Consider the following 12,768-nt stretch of genomic DNA (forward strand, 5'->3'; position numbering starts at 1 on the left):
CTTCTGCAAGTGATCCTGCTTGTGGAGGTAGAAAGAAAAAAGAAACAAATAAAAATGAATCATCTCCTTTTAGTCTCCACTCTGAAATAGAGTGTACTTTCTTGAATATGATATGCCATATAATGTAATGCCCAAGTGTACAGTCAGGCTGAGTATTTTATGTTCAGGGTGAAAAAAGGTGTTATCGGTGACTTGTAGTAAAAGTTCCAAACAGATTCACTTGTTTTCAATGCTCTTGTTGTCCCATTTATTATTCTTTTTTTAAAAAAAAAACCTCTTCATGTTCCTTAAGCTGACTGGATAGCTCAGTGGGTAAGGTATCTGGCTCCAGAACCCAGAGGTTGGGAGTTTGATTCCCTGCTGTGCATCTCAGAAGAGCCAGTCTGTGTAGCCTTGGGCAAGCTGCAGAGCCCTAGGATGTCTCCAGAAGAAGGGAGCAGTAAACCACTTACACAAGTACTCTCTACCTTGAAAACTCTGGAATGGGTCAGCATTAGTCAGAATTGGCTTGACAGCACATGATGATGATGATGATGATGATGATGATGATGCTTAACCTCATTTGCTTTTCATGGCATTTAATCCAATTAGCATGCAACAGGTTTCACTTTGAGGGAATATTTCCTCAGAATCCAAATACTGGCTTCTTTTATGGAATTTGCTGAATCCTAAAGTCGTTGTAGTCCTTCTGAAACCAAGCTGTTGCTCTTATTTAGAATAAACTCTCCATAACTTTGTGTACAAGACATCACACCTGCTTGACTTGCATGAAAAGGAAGTTGATCTCAGTGGTGAATTTCTCCACCATTAAGTTTCGTTTCACTCTGAACTGAAACTCAAGTGCTGTTTGAGAGCGGTCAGCTGCAAAACCTGGGGGATGGCAGAAGGAGAGAGAAAATACCTTGGTAAGCACAGAGCTCAAGGGAGGAACATTGGCAACTTGGAGCTCTCCTGGGCTTTCATTAAGACTTATTTGGGTTTCAGTGAGGTCAGACTAGTCAAAAGGCAGAAGACACCAAGAACTTGACCTTTTTGCCCACGTGTGTCACATGATTCGATACTGGAAGTGTTGTAGGCAAGTGTTTGGAAGTATTTTCAAACAGTTGGATTCATCCCATTAGCCAAAGGGTGCAGGACAGCAAGAGGTGGTGATGCATACAGTTGGATTAAAGAGGTGCAGTTGCACCTTAAATTTGCATGCGTCCATTGTGTGTGCCTGGCCAGTATCTTTGCTTAGGACCGAGCAGATGGCAACAAACCTGTGCAGTTTTACGTATGAGCTCTGTAAAGCACTCCAGCTGGTATAAGAAGAGAAGAAACAGTTAAGAAGAAAAAAGAATGGCCAGATGTTTGGCCATGAGGTCCCTAATTTAAATCTAGTTGAAAAACAGGGACTTGCAGAATGAATGTATTACAGTACTGATGAATGTTGTCGGTATCAGATTATATCTATAATGCATTGTGGAATATAGAAGCAATGCTAGGTCTCCATTTCTGGAAAGAAAGATAAAACAGGCCTGTTTCTTGTTTTGAGCAAAATGTACAGGTTCCTGAGCCAGCATAGAATAGTCATAAGAAGAAACATGGCAAACCAAACCTTAACAGTCTTTAGATTAACAAAACAAGATGGAATTTATGTATATTCTAGGTTTTTAAAAGTCAATTGATTTGTGTTACTTAATCCTTGGGAGTCATATTTGTTATAGCATAAGCTCTTATGGACAGACACAGCCACTGCTTCACATTAGATAGACTGTAGTTTTAGAAATTCAGATTTGCTTCTATCAACCAGTATTCTGTTAATGCCAGTGTAATGTAAAGTCATGCCAGTGTAAATATGCCAGGCATTGGACCCGGCTACAAGGGGTTGCACTAAGCAATTGTGCAATTGGTTGTGCAACCCTAGCACAACCATCTGCACACTGCAGTGGTGGAAGTGCTTTGGGGACAGCACTTCTGCCTCAATACTAGCACAGCTACAACATATGCAACCTCAACTGGCAAGTGCCATATTTCTGCCACAGGATTTTGGCTATTCAGAACATCTTTCTCTGGCAAAAAGGTTCTACTATGAACAATTAAATGCAACCTGTTACAATGTGTGTGTGTTTAGTCGTTTAGTCGTGTCCGACTCTTCGTGACCCCATGGACCAGAGCACGCCAGGCCCTCCTGTCTTCTACTGCCTCCCGGAGTTGTGTCAGGTTCATGTTGGTTGCTTCGCAGACACTGTCCAGCCATCTCATCCTTGGCCGTCCCCTTCTCCTCTTGCCATCACACCTTCCTAACATCAAGGTTTTTTCCAAGGACTCTTTTCTTCTCATGAGATGGCCAAAGTACTGGAGCCTCAGCTTCAGGATCTGTCCTTCCAGTGAGCATTCAGGGTTGATTTCCTTTAGAACTGATAGGTTTGTTCTCCTTGCAGTCCAGGGGATTCTCAAGAGCCTCCTCCAGCACCACAATTCAAAGGCATCAATTCTTCGGCGGTCTGCTTTCTTTATGGTCCAGCTCTCACTTCCATACATCACGACAGGAAAAACCATAGCTTTGACTATTTGGACTTTTGTTGGCAAGGTGATGTCTCTGCTTTTCAAAATGCTGTCAAGGTTTGTCATCGCTTTCCTCCCAAGAAGAAGGCGCCTTTTAATTTCGGGGCTGCTGTCTCCATCTGCAGTGATCATGGAGCCCAGGAAGATAAAATTTGACACTGCCTCCATATCTTCCCCTTCTATTTCCCAGGAGGTGATGGGACCAGTGGCCATGATCTTAGTTTTTTTGATGTTGAGTTTCAGACCGTTTTTTGCACTCTCCTCTTTCACTCTCATTACAAGGTTCTTTAATTCCTCCTCACTTTCTGCCATCAGAGTGGTATCATCTGCATATCGGAGGTTGTTGATATTTCTTCCGGCAATCTTAATTCCGGCTTGGGTTTCTTCCAGTCCAGCCTTCCGCATGATGTATTCTGCATATAAGTTAAATAAGCTGGGGGACAATATACAGCCTTGTCGTACTCCTTTCCCAATTTTGAACCACTCAGTTGTTCCATGACCAGTTCTAACTGTTGCTTCCTGTCCCACATATAGGTTTCTCAGGAGACAGATAAGGTGGTCAGGCACTCCCATTTCTTTAAGAACTTGCCATAGTTTGCTGTGGTCCACACAGTCAAAGGCTTTCGCATAGTCAATGAAGCAGAAGTAGATATTTTTCTGGAACTCTCTGGCTTTCTCCATAATCCAGCGCAAGTTAGCAATTTGGTCTCGAGTTCCTCTGCCTCTTCGGAATCCAGCTTGTACTTCTGGGAGTTCTCGGTCCACATACTGCTGAAGCCTACCTTGGAGGATTTTGAGCATAACCTTGCTAGCATGTGAAATGAGTGCAATTGTACGGTAGTTAGAGCATTCTTTGGCACTGCCTTTCTTTGGGATTGGGATGTAGACTGATCTTTTCCAATCCTCTGGCCACTGTTGAGTTTTCCAAACTTGCTGGCATATTGAATGTAGCACCTTAACCGCATCATCTTTCAAGATTTTAAATAGTTCAACTGGAATGCCATCACCTCCACTGGCCTTGTTGTTAGCCAGGCTTTCTAAGGCCCACTTGACTTCGCTCTCCAGGATGTCTGGCTCAAGGTCAGCAACTACATTGTCTGGGTTGTCCAGGATATCCAAATCTTTCTGATATAATTCCTCTGTGTATTCTTGCCACCTCTTCTTGACGTCTTCTGCTTCTGTTAGGTCCTTCCCATTTTTGTCTTTTATCATGTTCATCTTTGCGCAAAATGTTCCTCTAATATCTCCAATTTTCCTGAACAGATCTCTGGTCTTTCCTTTTCTGTTATCTTCCTCTATTTCTTTGCATTGTTCATTTAAGAAGGCCCTCTTGTCTCTCCTTGCTATTCTTTGGAAGTCTGCATTCAAGTTTCTGTAACTTTCCCTATCTCCCTTGCATTTTGCTTCCCTTCTCCTCTCTGCTATTTCTAAGGCCTCGTTGGACAGCCACTTTGCTTTCTTGCATTTCCTTTTCTTTGGGATGGTTTTCGTTGCTGCCTCCTGGACAATGTTACGAGCCTCTATCCAAAGTTCTTCAGGCACTCTGTCCACCAAATCTAGTTCCTTAAATCTGTTCTTTACTTCCACTGTGTATTCATAAGGGATTTGGTTTAGATTATACCTGAGTGGCCCAGTGGTTTTTCCTAATCTCTTCAGTCTAAGCTTGAATTTTGCTATGAGAAGCTGATGATCAGAACCGCAGTCAGCTCCAGGTCTTGTTTTTGCTGACTGTATAGAGCTTCTCCATCTTTGGCTGCAGAGAATATAATCAATCTGATTTCGATATTGCCCATCTGGTGATTTCCATGTATAGAGTCGCCTCTTGTGTTGTTGGAAAAGAGTGTTTGTGATGACCAGCTTATTCTCTTGACAAAACTCTATTAGCCTTTGTCCTGCTTCGTTCTGAACTCCAAGGCCAAACTTCCCTGTTGTTCCTTTTATCTCTTGGCTCCCTACTTTAGCATTCCAGTCCCCTAGAATGAGAAGAACATCTTTCTTTGGTGTCAGTTCTAGAAGGTGTTGTAAATCTTCATAGAATTGTTCAATTTCAGTCTCCTCAGCAATGCTGTTTGGTGCATAAACTTGGATTATTGTGATGTTGAATGGTCTGCCTTGGATTCGTATTGACATCATTCTATCATTTTTGAGATTGTATCCCATTACAGCTTTTCCCACTCTTTTGTTGACTATGAGGGCTACTCCATTCCTTCTACGGGATTCTTGCCCACAATAGTAGATATGATAATCAACCTGTTACAAAGCACTGATGAAAAGAGTAGCTGTGGTGGTCTAAGAGGAAAGAAGACTCCTAATACGTTTCATTATCACTAGTAGGTTGTGTGATAGGTCTATAAAGTATTAGGAGCAACTTGTGGTCCCATAACTAGGCCTGGCTCCTAAAAAATACAAATTGACTTTCCACTTGCTAGCCTAGAGAGAAGCGTGTGTAGCCCACAGATTGTGGGAACTCACTTCGGTTCTTTCGGGAAGAAGAAGAGGTGAGAGGTCAAAGCCACTGCAGAGTAATGCACCTACTAAGCAACGGCCACAAACCTGAATGTGGTTTTGGATTTCAGACTTCATGTTCAGGCCAAGTGCTGAATATGCGGTAGGTGAGTAGCAGCTGCAGCAGCCGTGGGATTTGCCAATTGAAGGAGCAGGTGGGCCTTTCCCTTACATCAAAGCCAAAATAACATCTGCTTAAAAGAAAAAAACAAGGGCCTGCCAATAGGGTGAGTTTTTTATTATTATTTTTAAAAAGAGCTCATGTTTTCTTTCATGGTCTTGGTCTACGCTATCTCCAATGAGGCCATATAGGATGTTCTAAGGATTTGGCCATTATCCCAATGTACAGGCCCATGTCCTGGTTTTTGCAGACCTTTTTCAAAGGATTTTTGTGACCTGTTGAGTCTAAAACTTACTGCAGAGAGGGAAAGGGTTAATTACATTTTGCAAATTTTGAATACTAAAATTAGTGGCAAACATAAAACTGCTGCTTCGTTTTCACTGAGCTGGTAAGTTTATATCTTGGGCTGCCCCCTTTCAGACTGTGCATCACATGGCGATCGCACATGATGGGTTTTTTTGTTTGTAGAGAACCATTCCCATTTAAATTCTAGATCTCGGGGAGGAAAGGACCTAGACTATCCATTTTCCTGTAGTGCAAGGACTGTTGTGTGTGTGCAACAGAGAGGTCTGTCCTGCATTTTGCAGTAGCATAGTCCAGCCACATTATTACCTCGGTGAAAAGTAGCTATGAGAACTGCTCTAAACTGGCAAACGCATGGCTTTGGGAACAGATTTTTTTTCTCACCAAGGGGCCCAAACTATTTTTAACTAAAGAAGAATAGTACAGAACTTTGAGGAAGTGAGTACTGATGACAGCTGTCTCACGTGGTATTAATTTTGTAAGTTGTTATTTTGCTCAGAATGAAAGAAAAGAAAAGAAAAAGCTGAACTAGTTCACAGAATGATGAGCTATTCAAATGGTGAAGCTCTCCTGCCATGTCCTGTTGTCTCGTGTTCTTCACCTCAAGTTGTCAGGATTGGCGCTGCTCTCATCGCCTTCATACAGAGATTCCCAAGGACCAGGCATCGCCGTGCGTCAAAAGCAGCACCAAGAATGGTAGGTTTAGCTTTTATTGGTATTCATAACAGGCTTTGTTCTTGGAATGGACCTTATGAGCAAGATGCAGTGTTCAGAAGACATAATTTCCTTCTTTGTTTTGTTCCATCTTTCCTTGCTGCATTCTGTGAAAGCACATTGCCCCCAAAGAATGAACGTGTTAGGTGAAGGTTATGAAATTCAGACATGAATTTGCTAGCTTTTAAAAAATGGCCTTTCATTAGTCTATCCAACTGGGTGGGGCGGCAAGTGTCACAGGCATCCCTGGGGGACCAGTTGCACTAAATTGCCCAGTGCATTTAGGATTATGACCTTAACCTTATCTGGACCCTTGAAAACAATGGTTGCTGATTTCACTGCAAGGAATAAGGGCTGGGGATGGGATTTGTGTTTCTCACATTCACATTTCTGCCTGTAAACCAAAAGGGAAAGACGCAAGGTCCCCTTAAAGAGATACGAGTAGCCATTTTATGTGCTTTTGGGTTTTTTCACAACTTGTCAGATACAGTTAACAAATAATGTCCCCAACTTTGCTGCTTTTGTGGGGGGGGGGTTGGCACTACTTGCTAGAAAAATAAATAGTTTGCTGCTTTTATGGAAGTTCCCAGCTTCACTGCTCTTGCCTCTTTGTCTTGCGCCTAAGCCTGCAAAACTTTTTGCATTTCCTTCCTTTTTTTTTTTTTTTTTTTTTGGTCCCTTGTTTGTGCAATTGCCTGTTTGCCACCCTTTTGCTTTTCCACCTAGGGTTTTGCTTTTTTCCACACATCTTTTCATGGATCTGCTTAATTATGCCTCTTGATGTGTCGGGGTGAGATGAGAGGTGAGGCTAGTCTGGTTTTGTACTTTTCATAACCTAGTTTGCAAACACTAGCAAGGAAAAATATATACGGCATTATTGTCTGCGAACACAAACTACAGTCCAAGGTTGTTGTGAAAGTTTTAAAACAAATGCCTAAGAACAGCTGTCTGTTTCTCGCCTCCTGCATAGTCCATTGCCCGGACTATTCCTCTCCTGCCGAATGGTCCCTCTTAGGGAAGCGGAGAAGCAAGAAGGTCCAAAGAGCCCGAAAAACCCAGAACAACCAATATAAAGAATCACGCTTCCTCTCAGCTGTATGTAACAACTGAAAAGGAAGGTCTGAAGCCACCTTAGGGGGAGTGCGTTAGCTGAGTGCTCACAAGCTGGTGGTGCAGTAATTAGCATCCTTAACCAGGATCCAAGGAACCTAAGAACTGGGCTTCTGTAGGCCCATTACCACAGGAGGGGAATTAAAAATGAAATGAATTATCTCTATCAGGTGCATGGCTTTTGAGAAGAGTCACTGGTGTTAAACCCCCGATGCAGCCAGAATGCACCTTTGCTGCTGGCTCAGGGCCTCTTGGAGCATATACATTTTAGGGTTAGCACCTGAAGGGTCAGTCTTGGGCCTACTATCATTCTCTCACCAGAAATGGTCTTTGAGAGCTCTGCCTAGGTTTCCTGTGGGCCTTCAAACTCCCTAGTCTGAGCTTCTCAGTGTTAAGCAGGAATTACTACTTTGAAAACTCAGATTTAAGCAAAATTAGAAAAGTAACATTTATTGATTCAGGAAGTCCTTCAAAGTGCAGGGGGAAAGCCTTACAGAAAACTCTAGAGCTGGCTTCTATGCAGGTGGGTATTTTGGTAGCCATTATAGAAGACAGCACGTTAGTGACTGCTATCCTCTAACAAAGGGGAATGGCAGCTACTTAGCTTCTAGGAAGAAGTAAGAAGTAAAACAATTTGCATATCACTCAGTGGTCATGTAAGAAATGGATCTAGTATAAGTATTTGTTATAGTGAAATCTGTTAAGTTTAATTTGTTAAGACTCTTCATGTTTCCTCCATTCTAGGCAAATTCTCCTTGGCAAACAACAAACAGACTGCTTTTCCTCACGATTTCACTGTTGCCAAGCACTATTCTAGCCATACAGTATCCTAAATCTTTGCCCTGTGATGTGATTCCAACTCCTGATGGTTATGTGACCGCAGACTGTAGCAAACGACGCCTCACAAAATTCCCAGATGAATTTAAATTGATCTCTAGTACTGCCAATATTACCAACCTGACCCTCACCATGAATAAAATCTTGAAAATAGGTCCAAGTGACTTTCAGAGCCTTCAGCACCTTCTAGAAGTTGATTTTAGATGCAACTGTTTGCCGGTGATGTTGGGTCCCCAGGATCATTTATGTTTTAAGAGGCTACAGATCGAAGCCTACACTTTTTATAACCTTCGCAAACTGAACTCACTGTATCTGGATGGTAACCGGCTCTCAACTATCCCTCGGGGCATACCTCCCAATTTACGTCTTCTGAGTCTTGAAGTAAACAACATTTTTTACCTCCAGAAAGAAAACCTTTCCGAACTTGGGAGTTTAGAAATTCTCTATTTGGGAAAGAATTGCTATTACCGTAATCCGTGCAATGAATCTTTTCACATTGAGGAAACAGCCTTTCAGGCCCTGGGGGCTTTAAGAGTGTTGTCCTTGAAGGCTAACAACATATCTGAGGTTCCAAAGAATCTGCCCTCTACTTTGAAGGAACTGTACCTTTATAACAATGTAATTCAGAACATTGGGGAGCAGGACTTGAGCGGTCTTCACAATTTGGAAAAGCTTGACTTAAGTGGCAACTGCCCTCGTTGTCTCAATACTCCGTATCATTGTACTCCCTGTCGGGATAATGCAAGTATTTCAATCCACCCCAGAGCCTTTGATTCTTTAAAGGAATTAAAAGTTTTGCGGTTACACAGCACCTCCCTCACCACAGTGAACAGTGACTGGTTTAGGTACACAGAGAGACTAGAAGCGCTTGATCTTTCGCAAAATTACTTACATAACGAAATTGAGACTTGCCATTTCCTAAACTTTCTTCCTAATCTTGTAAACTTGGATTTTTCTTTTAATTTTGAATTGAGATCATACCGTACACGGCTGACTCTTCCAAAGACATTCGCCAACCTCTCTAATCTTCAGACTTTAAGGATCAGGGGTTTTGTTTTCAAGGAACTAGATCAAGCCAGTATAGACAGTTTGATTCATCTTAAAAATCTGAGTGTGCTAGACTTTGGGACAAATTTTATCAGGACCATTGACACAGCCATGTTTAAAAAGCTCCCGGCTCTTAAAACTGTAAGCCTTGCGTTCAATAAAATCTCTCTCCTTTCTAATGATTCAAATGGTAAGCTTTGCTCTGCTCCTCAGCCTTCAGTGGATGGGTTTCTTGGCACTGTGCCATCAGATATGCAGTATTTTTTATATGATGAATATAGTCGGAGTTGTAAATTTAAAGATATAGAAGCTGCTGCTTCTTTTCCTCTTGACACCGGACCTTTGTGCGGTAAGTATGGAACGACATTGGATTTAAGTAGAAACAATATATTTTTTATAAACCCTTTGGATTTCCAACACCTCAATTATGTGAAGTGCCTTAACCTGTCTGGTAATGCTATGAGCCAGACTTTGGATGGAAGTGAATTCGTGCATCTGTCAAGCTTGAAATACCTGGATTTTTCTAACAACCGGATTGATTTGCTATTTCAAACAGCATTCAGAGAGCTGACAGAACTGGAGGTTCTGAACCTTAGTGACAACAGCCATTACTTCAAAGCAGAAGGCATCTCTCACAGTTTGGGTTTTACCAAATATTTGGTGAATTTGACCACTCTGTTCATGAATGGGAATGAGATTTTTACATCCACAGACAAAGGAATGGCTAGTGATTCACTTAAAACACTGGAATTTCGAAAGAATCGCTTGGATATTTTATGGAAAGAGGGGACCTCTGAATACTATTCATTTTTCAAGAACCTCACCAACCTGGAGACTCTAGATATTTCTGAAAACTATCTGCATTCTTTACCTCGAGGTGTGTTTTGTGAGCTGCCTGTAGGACTCAAGGTACTGAGACTGGCCAGTAACAGCATGCAGCTTTTTCTCTGGGGGGAACTTCAGGTCTTGAAGAAACTGGAAGTTTTGGACCTTGGTAACAACCAGTTGACTACTGTCCCCAGAGAGCTGTCTAACTGCTCTCAGACCCTTCAAAAGCTAATCCTGCAAAATAACAGGATAAAAAAATTGACAGACAATTTCCTCCGAGGGGCATTCTCTCTGGCATACTTGGACCTCAGTTTTAACAAGATTAAAACGCTCAAAAATTCTAGCTTTCCAAAAAATGTTATTGACAATATGTCAACATTGGTTTTACAGGGTAATTCTTTCAAATGTAATTGTGATCTCGTGTGGTTTGTCTGGTGGATCAACCAGACAAATGTAACAATTCCTTTCCTGGCCACGGATGTGACTTGTGGGGGTCCAGGTACATGGAAAGACAAAAGTGTTGTTTTCTTAGATCTAGAGACCTGCGAGCTGGATTCATCCCAGATTCTGTTCTTAATATCTGTCTCAGTCATCATGTTGCTGATGACTATCCCCATTATAAGCCACCTCTATTTCTGGGATGTGTGGTATATTTACCATTTTTGCTTTGCCCGTTTAAAAGGATACAAACGATTATTTTCATCAGGTGTTGTGTATGATGCTTTTGTCACTTATGATAAGAGAGATACAGCTGTGACAGAATGGGTCATGAAAGAGTTAGTTGAAAAACTGGAAGGGCAGAGAGAGAAACAGTTCAATTTATGTTTGGAAGAAAGAGACTGGCTACCGGGAGAGCCAGTCCTGGCTAATCTTTCTGAGAGTATACAAATCAGCAGGAAAACGATATTTATCCTAACGAACAAGTACATTGAAAGTGGCAACTTCAGGATGGCCTTTTACATGGCACACCAGCGCCTCATGGATGAAAAGGTTGACGTTATCATCCTGATATTCCTTGAGAAAGTTTTGCAAATGTCCAAGTGCCTCCGCCTACGGAAGATCATGTGTAGCCGGTCTGTCCTCGAATGGCCAGCCAATCCTCACTCTCAGCGTTATTTCTGGCATTGCTTGAGAAATTCACTAGAGGCAAACCATGATTTCGACTATAGCAAGCTTTTTAAGGAAATGGTATAACTTGGCCTGGTGCCGGAACATGCTTTGAAAGCTAAGCCAGGAAAGAAGATGAGTCAGAATCTCACCCTTTGTGTTGAAAAGACTTTCCTTCATGGGCGGGGGGTTGGAGAGGGGAAGTGAACTACCACAGAAGCAATGAAAGCTGTCCGCTTCTTTTGGATGAGACACCCGTACACCCTACTTTACAGAAGTCTGTTTTCTGAGGTGCTTTCTGAAGACAATCCTTTGTTCAAAGGGCTATAAACTCTTAGCTTAACAATAAAGAACCCTACAAAGGAAAAGCAGGGGCCTTAGTGTCTGGCTGGTCCTGGCCTTACCCACCATTGTGAGAGATAGTGTATTTCTATTTCAATTGTTTTCAGGATTTCTAGAGCATGAAAATGTTACTTTATTGACCTGCTAATGAAATCCTAAAATCTCCCACCCAGCATAGCTTGTTTTCTAAGTGCACAGGGGAATTGCAAGAATGAGGGTGATTCCATTGACAGAAGCAGTGAGCCTGGACTCTCGCCACTGGTTCAAATTTCACCTATGACCTCTGTCCGTGGCATCAGCCATTAACAAATGAATACGTAGCTCTAGCTTCCGTCCCATCCCTTCATAAATTAATTCTGGCTGACAGGGCCAGTCTGCTTTTCAGAATTGCTGAGACCATTCATGTGAAGTGATTCTAAATACTATTATTTATTTTTTCCATTGCATTCATCAAAATGAATTATCAAAACAAACAGACAAACAAAACCACACTGAAATAAAGCTCAGGTTTATCTGTCATTCATGTATAACATTTAGAGCTAGGAGAAGCTACACCAGAAATTAGAAGATCTAAATTCAGAACTTAATAATTATGGTTGTTGTTTTTGTTTGTTTGTTTGTTTGTTTCATGGAGGAGCTCTCTGGTACAAAAGCTGCTATTGCTTCCCCAACTGAGATAAAATTCTGGCCCAAGAATGGGTTCTAGGAATAGGTGGCTGCTGTAGAATAAGAATCTATTTTTTAATCATGTTAACAAGCATTTTAGTCAACTGTTCTGTGAGTATCGCTGTCATGTTATTTTTAAAATAAACTTTATATCAGCCCTGCATCCATTTTTTCCTGATGGTAAAAGAATAAACCTGTCTATTTCCAATCAATGATGGGCGTCTGGCTTAAGAAATTATCAGGACTGATAATTCAGTGTTGAAATAAGTCCATTATGGAGAACAAATGCTCTGTTTTGATTAGCCCTCAGTTACCTCTGCTACCTTACAGTGCCACCTCCCTTAACCTCATGATGGGACTAGTCTCATGTTGTAGAGAACTCATCTTGACGTTATACCCTAACATAGTCATTTCTAAGGTACAGTGGTGCCCTGCATAGCAACGATAATCCATGCAGCAAAAATTGTCACTATACGGATTCATCGCTATGCGAAATAAAAAAGCCCATAGGAATGCATTGAAACCCATTTAATGCATTCCTATGGGCAAAAAACTCACCTTTAAGCGAAAATCCTCCATACGGCCGCCATTTTCGCTGCCCGGTAAGCGAGGAATCTGGGCAAAAACACAGCAGGCGGCCA

General features: G+C 41.8%; 1 protein-coding gene and 1 long non-coding RNA gene across 2 annotated transcripts; one reads left to right on the forward strand and one right to left on the reverse strand.

Annotated features, from left to right (window-relative positions):
• Window positions 1-270: 270 nt before the first annotated feature.
• On the reverse strand, window positions 271-4,936 carry LOC144588165 (uncharacterized). The gene is made up of 2 exons (XR_013543539.1): window positions 4,798-4,936; window positions 271-2,089 (listed from the first exon to the last, which is right to left on the reverse strand). It is a non-coding gene; the product is annotated as an uncharacterized LOC144588165 (long non-coding RNA).
• A 1,080-nt stretch (window positions 4,937-6,016) lies between these two features.
• On the forward strand, window positions 6,017-12,290 carry LOC110075448 (toll-like receptor 7). Its single transcript, XM_072994366.2, has 2 exons — window positions 6,017-6,172; window positions 8,045-12,290. The coding sequence occupies exons 1-2, from the start codon at window positions 6,017-6,019 to the stop codon at window positions 11,204-11,206; spliced, it is 3,318 nt and encodes a 1,105-aa protein (XP_072850467.2). The 3' UTR covers window positions 11,207-12,290.
• Window positions 12,291-12,768: the final 478 nt, after the last annotated feature.

This window comes from Pogona vitticeps, chromosome 3 (genome assembly GCF_051106095.1).
Source record: "Pogona vitticeps strain Pit_001003342236 chromosome 3, PviZW2.1, whole genome shotgun sequence".
Taxonomy (NCBI): Eukaryota; Metazoa; Chordata; class Lepidosauria; order Squamata; family Agamidae; genus Pogona; species Pogona vitticeps.

Bases quoted from the DNA above. Each gene is read 5' to 3' on its own strand.
- LOC110075448 (XM_072994366.2), top strand. From the start codon at position 6,017: ATGATGAGCTATTCAAATGGTGAAGCTCTCCTGCCATGTCCTGTTGTC. The intron at 6,173-8,044 runs GTAGGTTTAGCT...CCTCCATTCTAG, and splicing joins CAAAAGCAGCACCAAGAATG to GCAAATTCTCCTTGGCAAAC.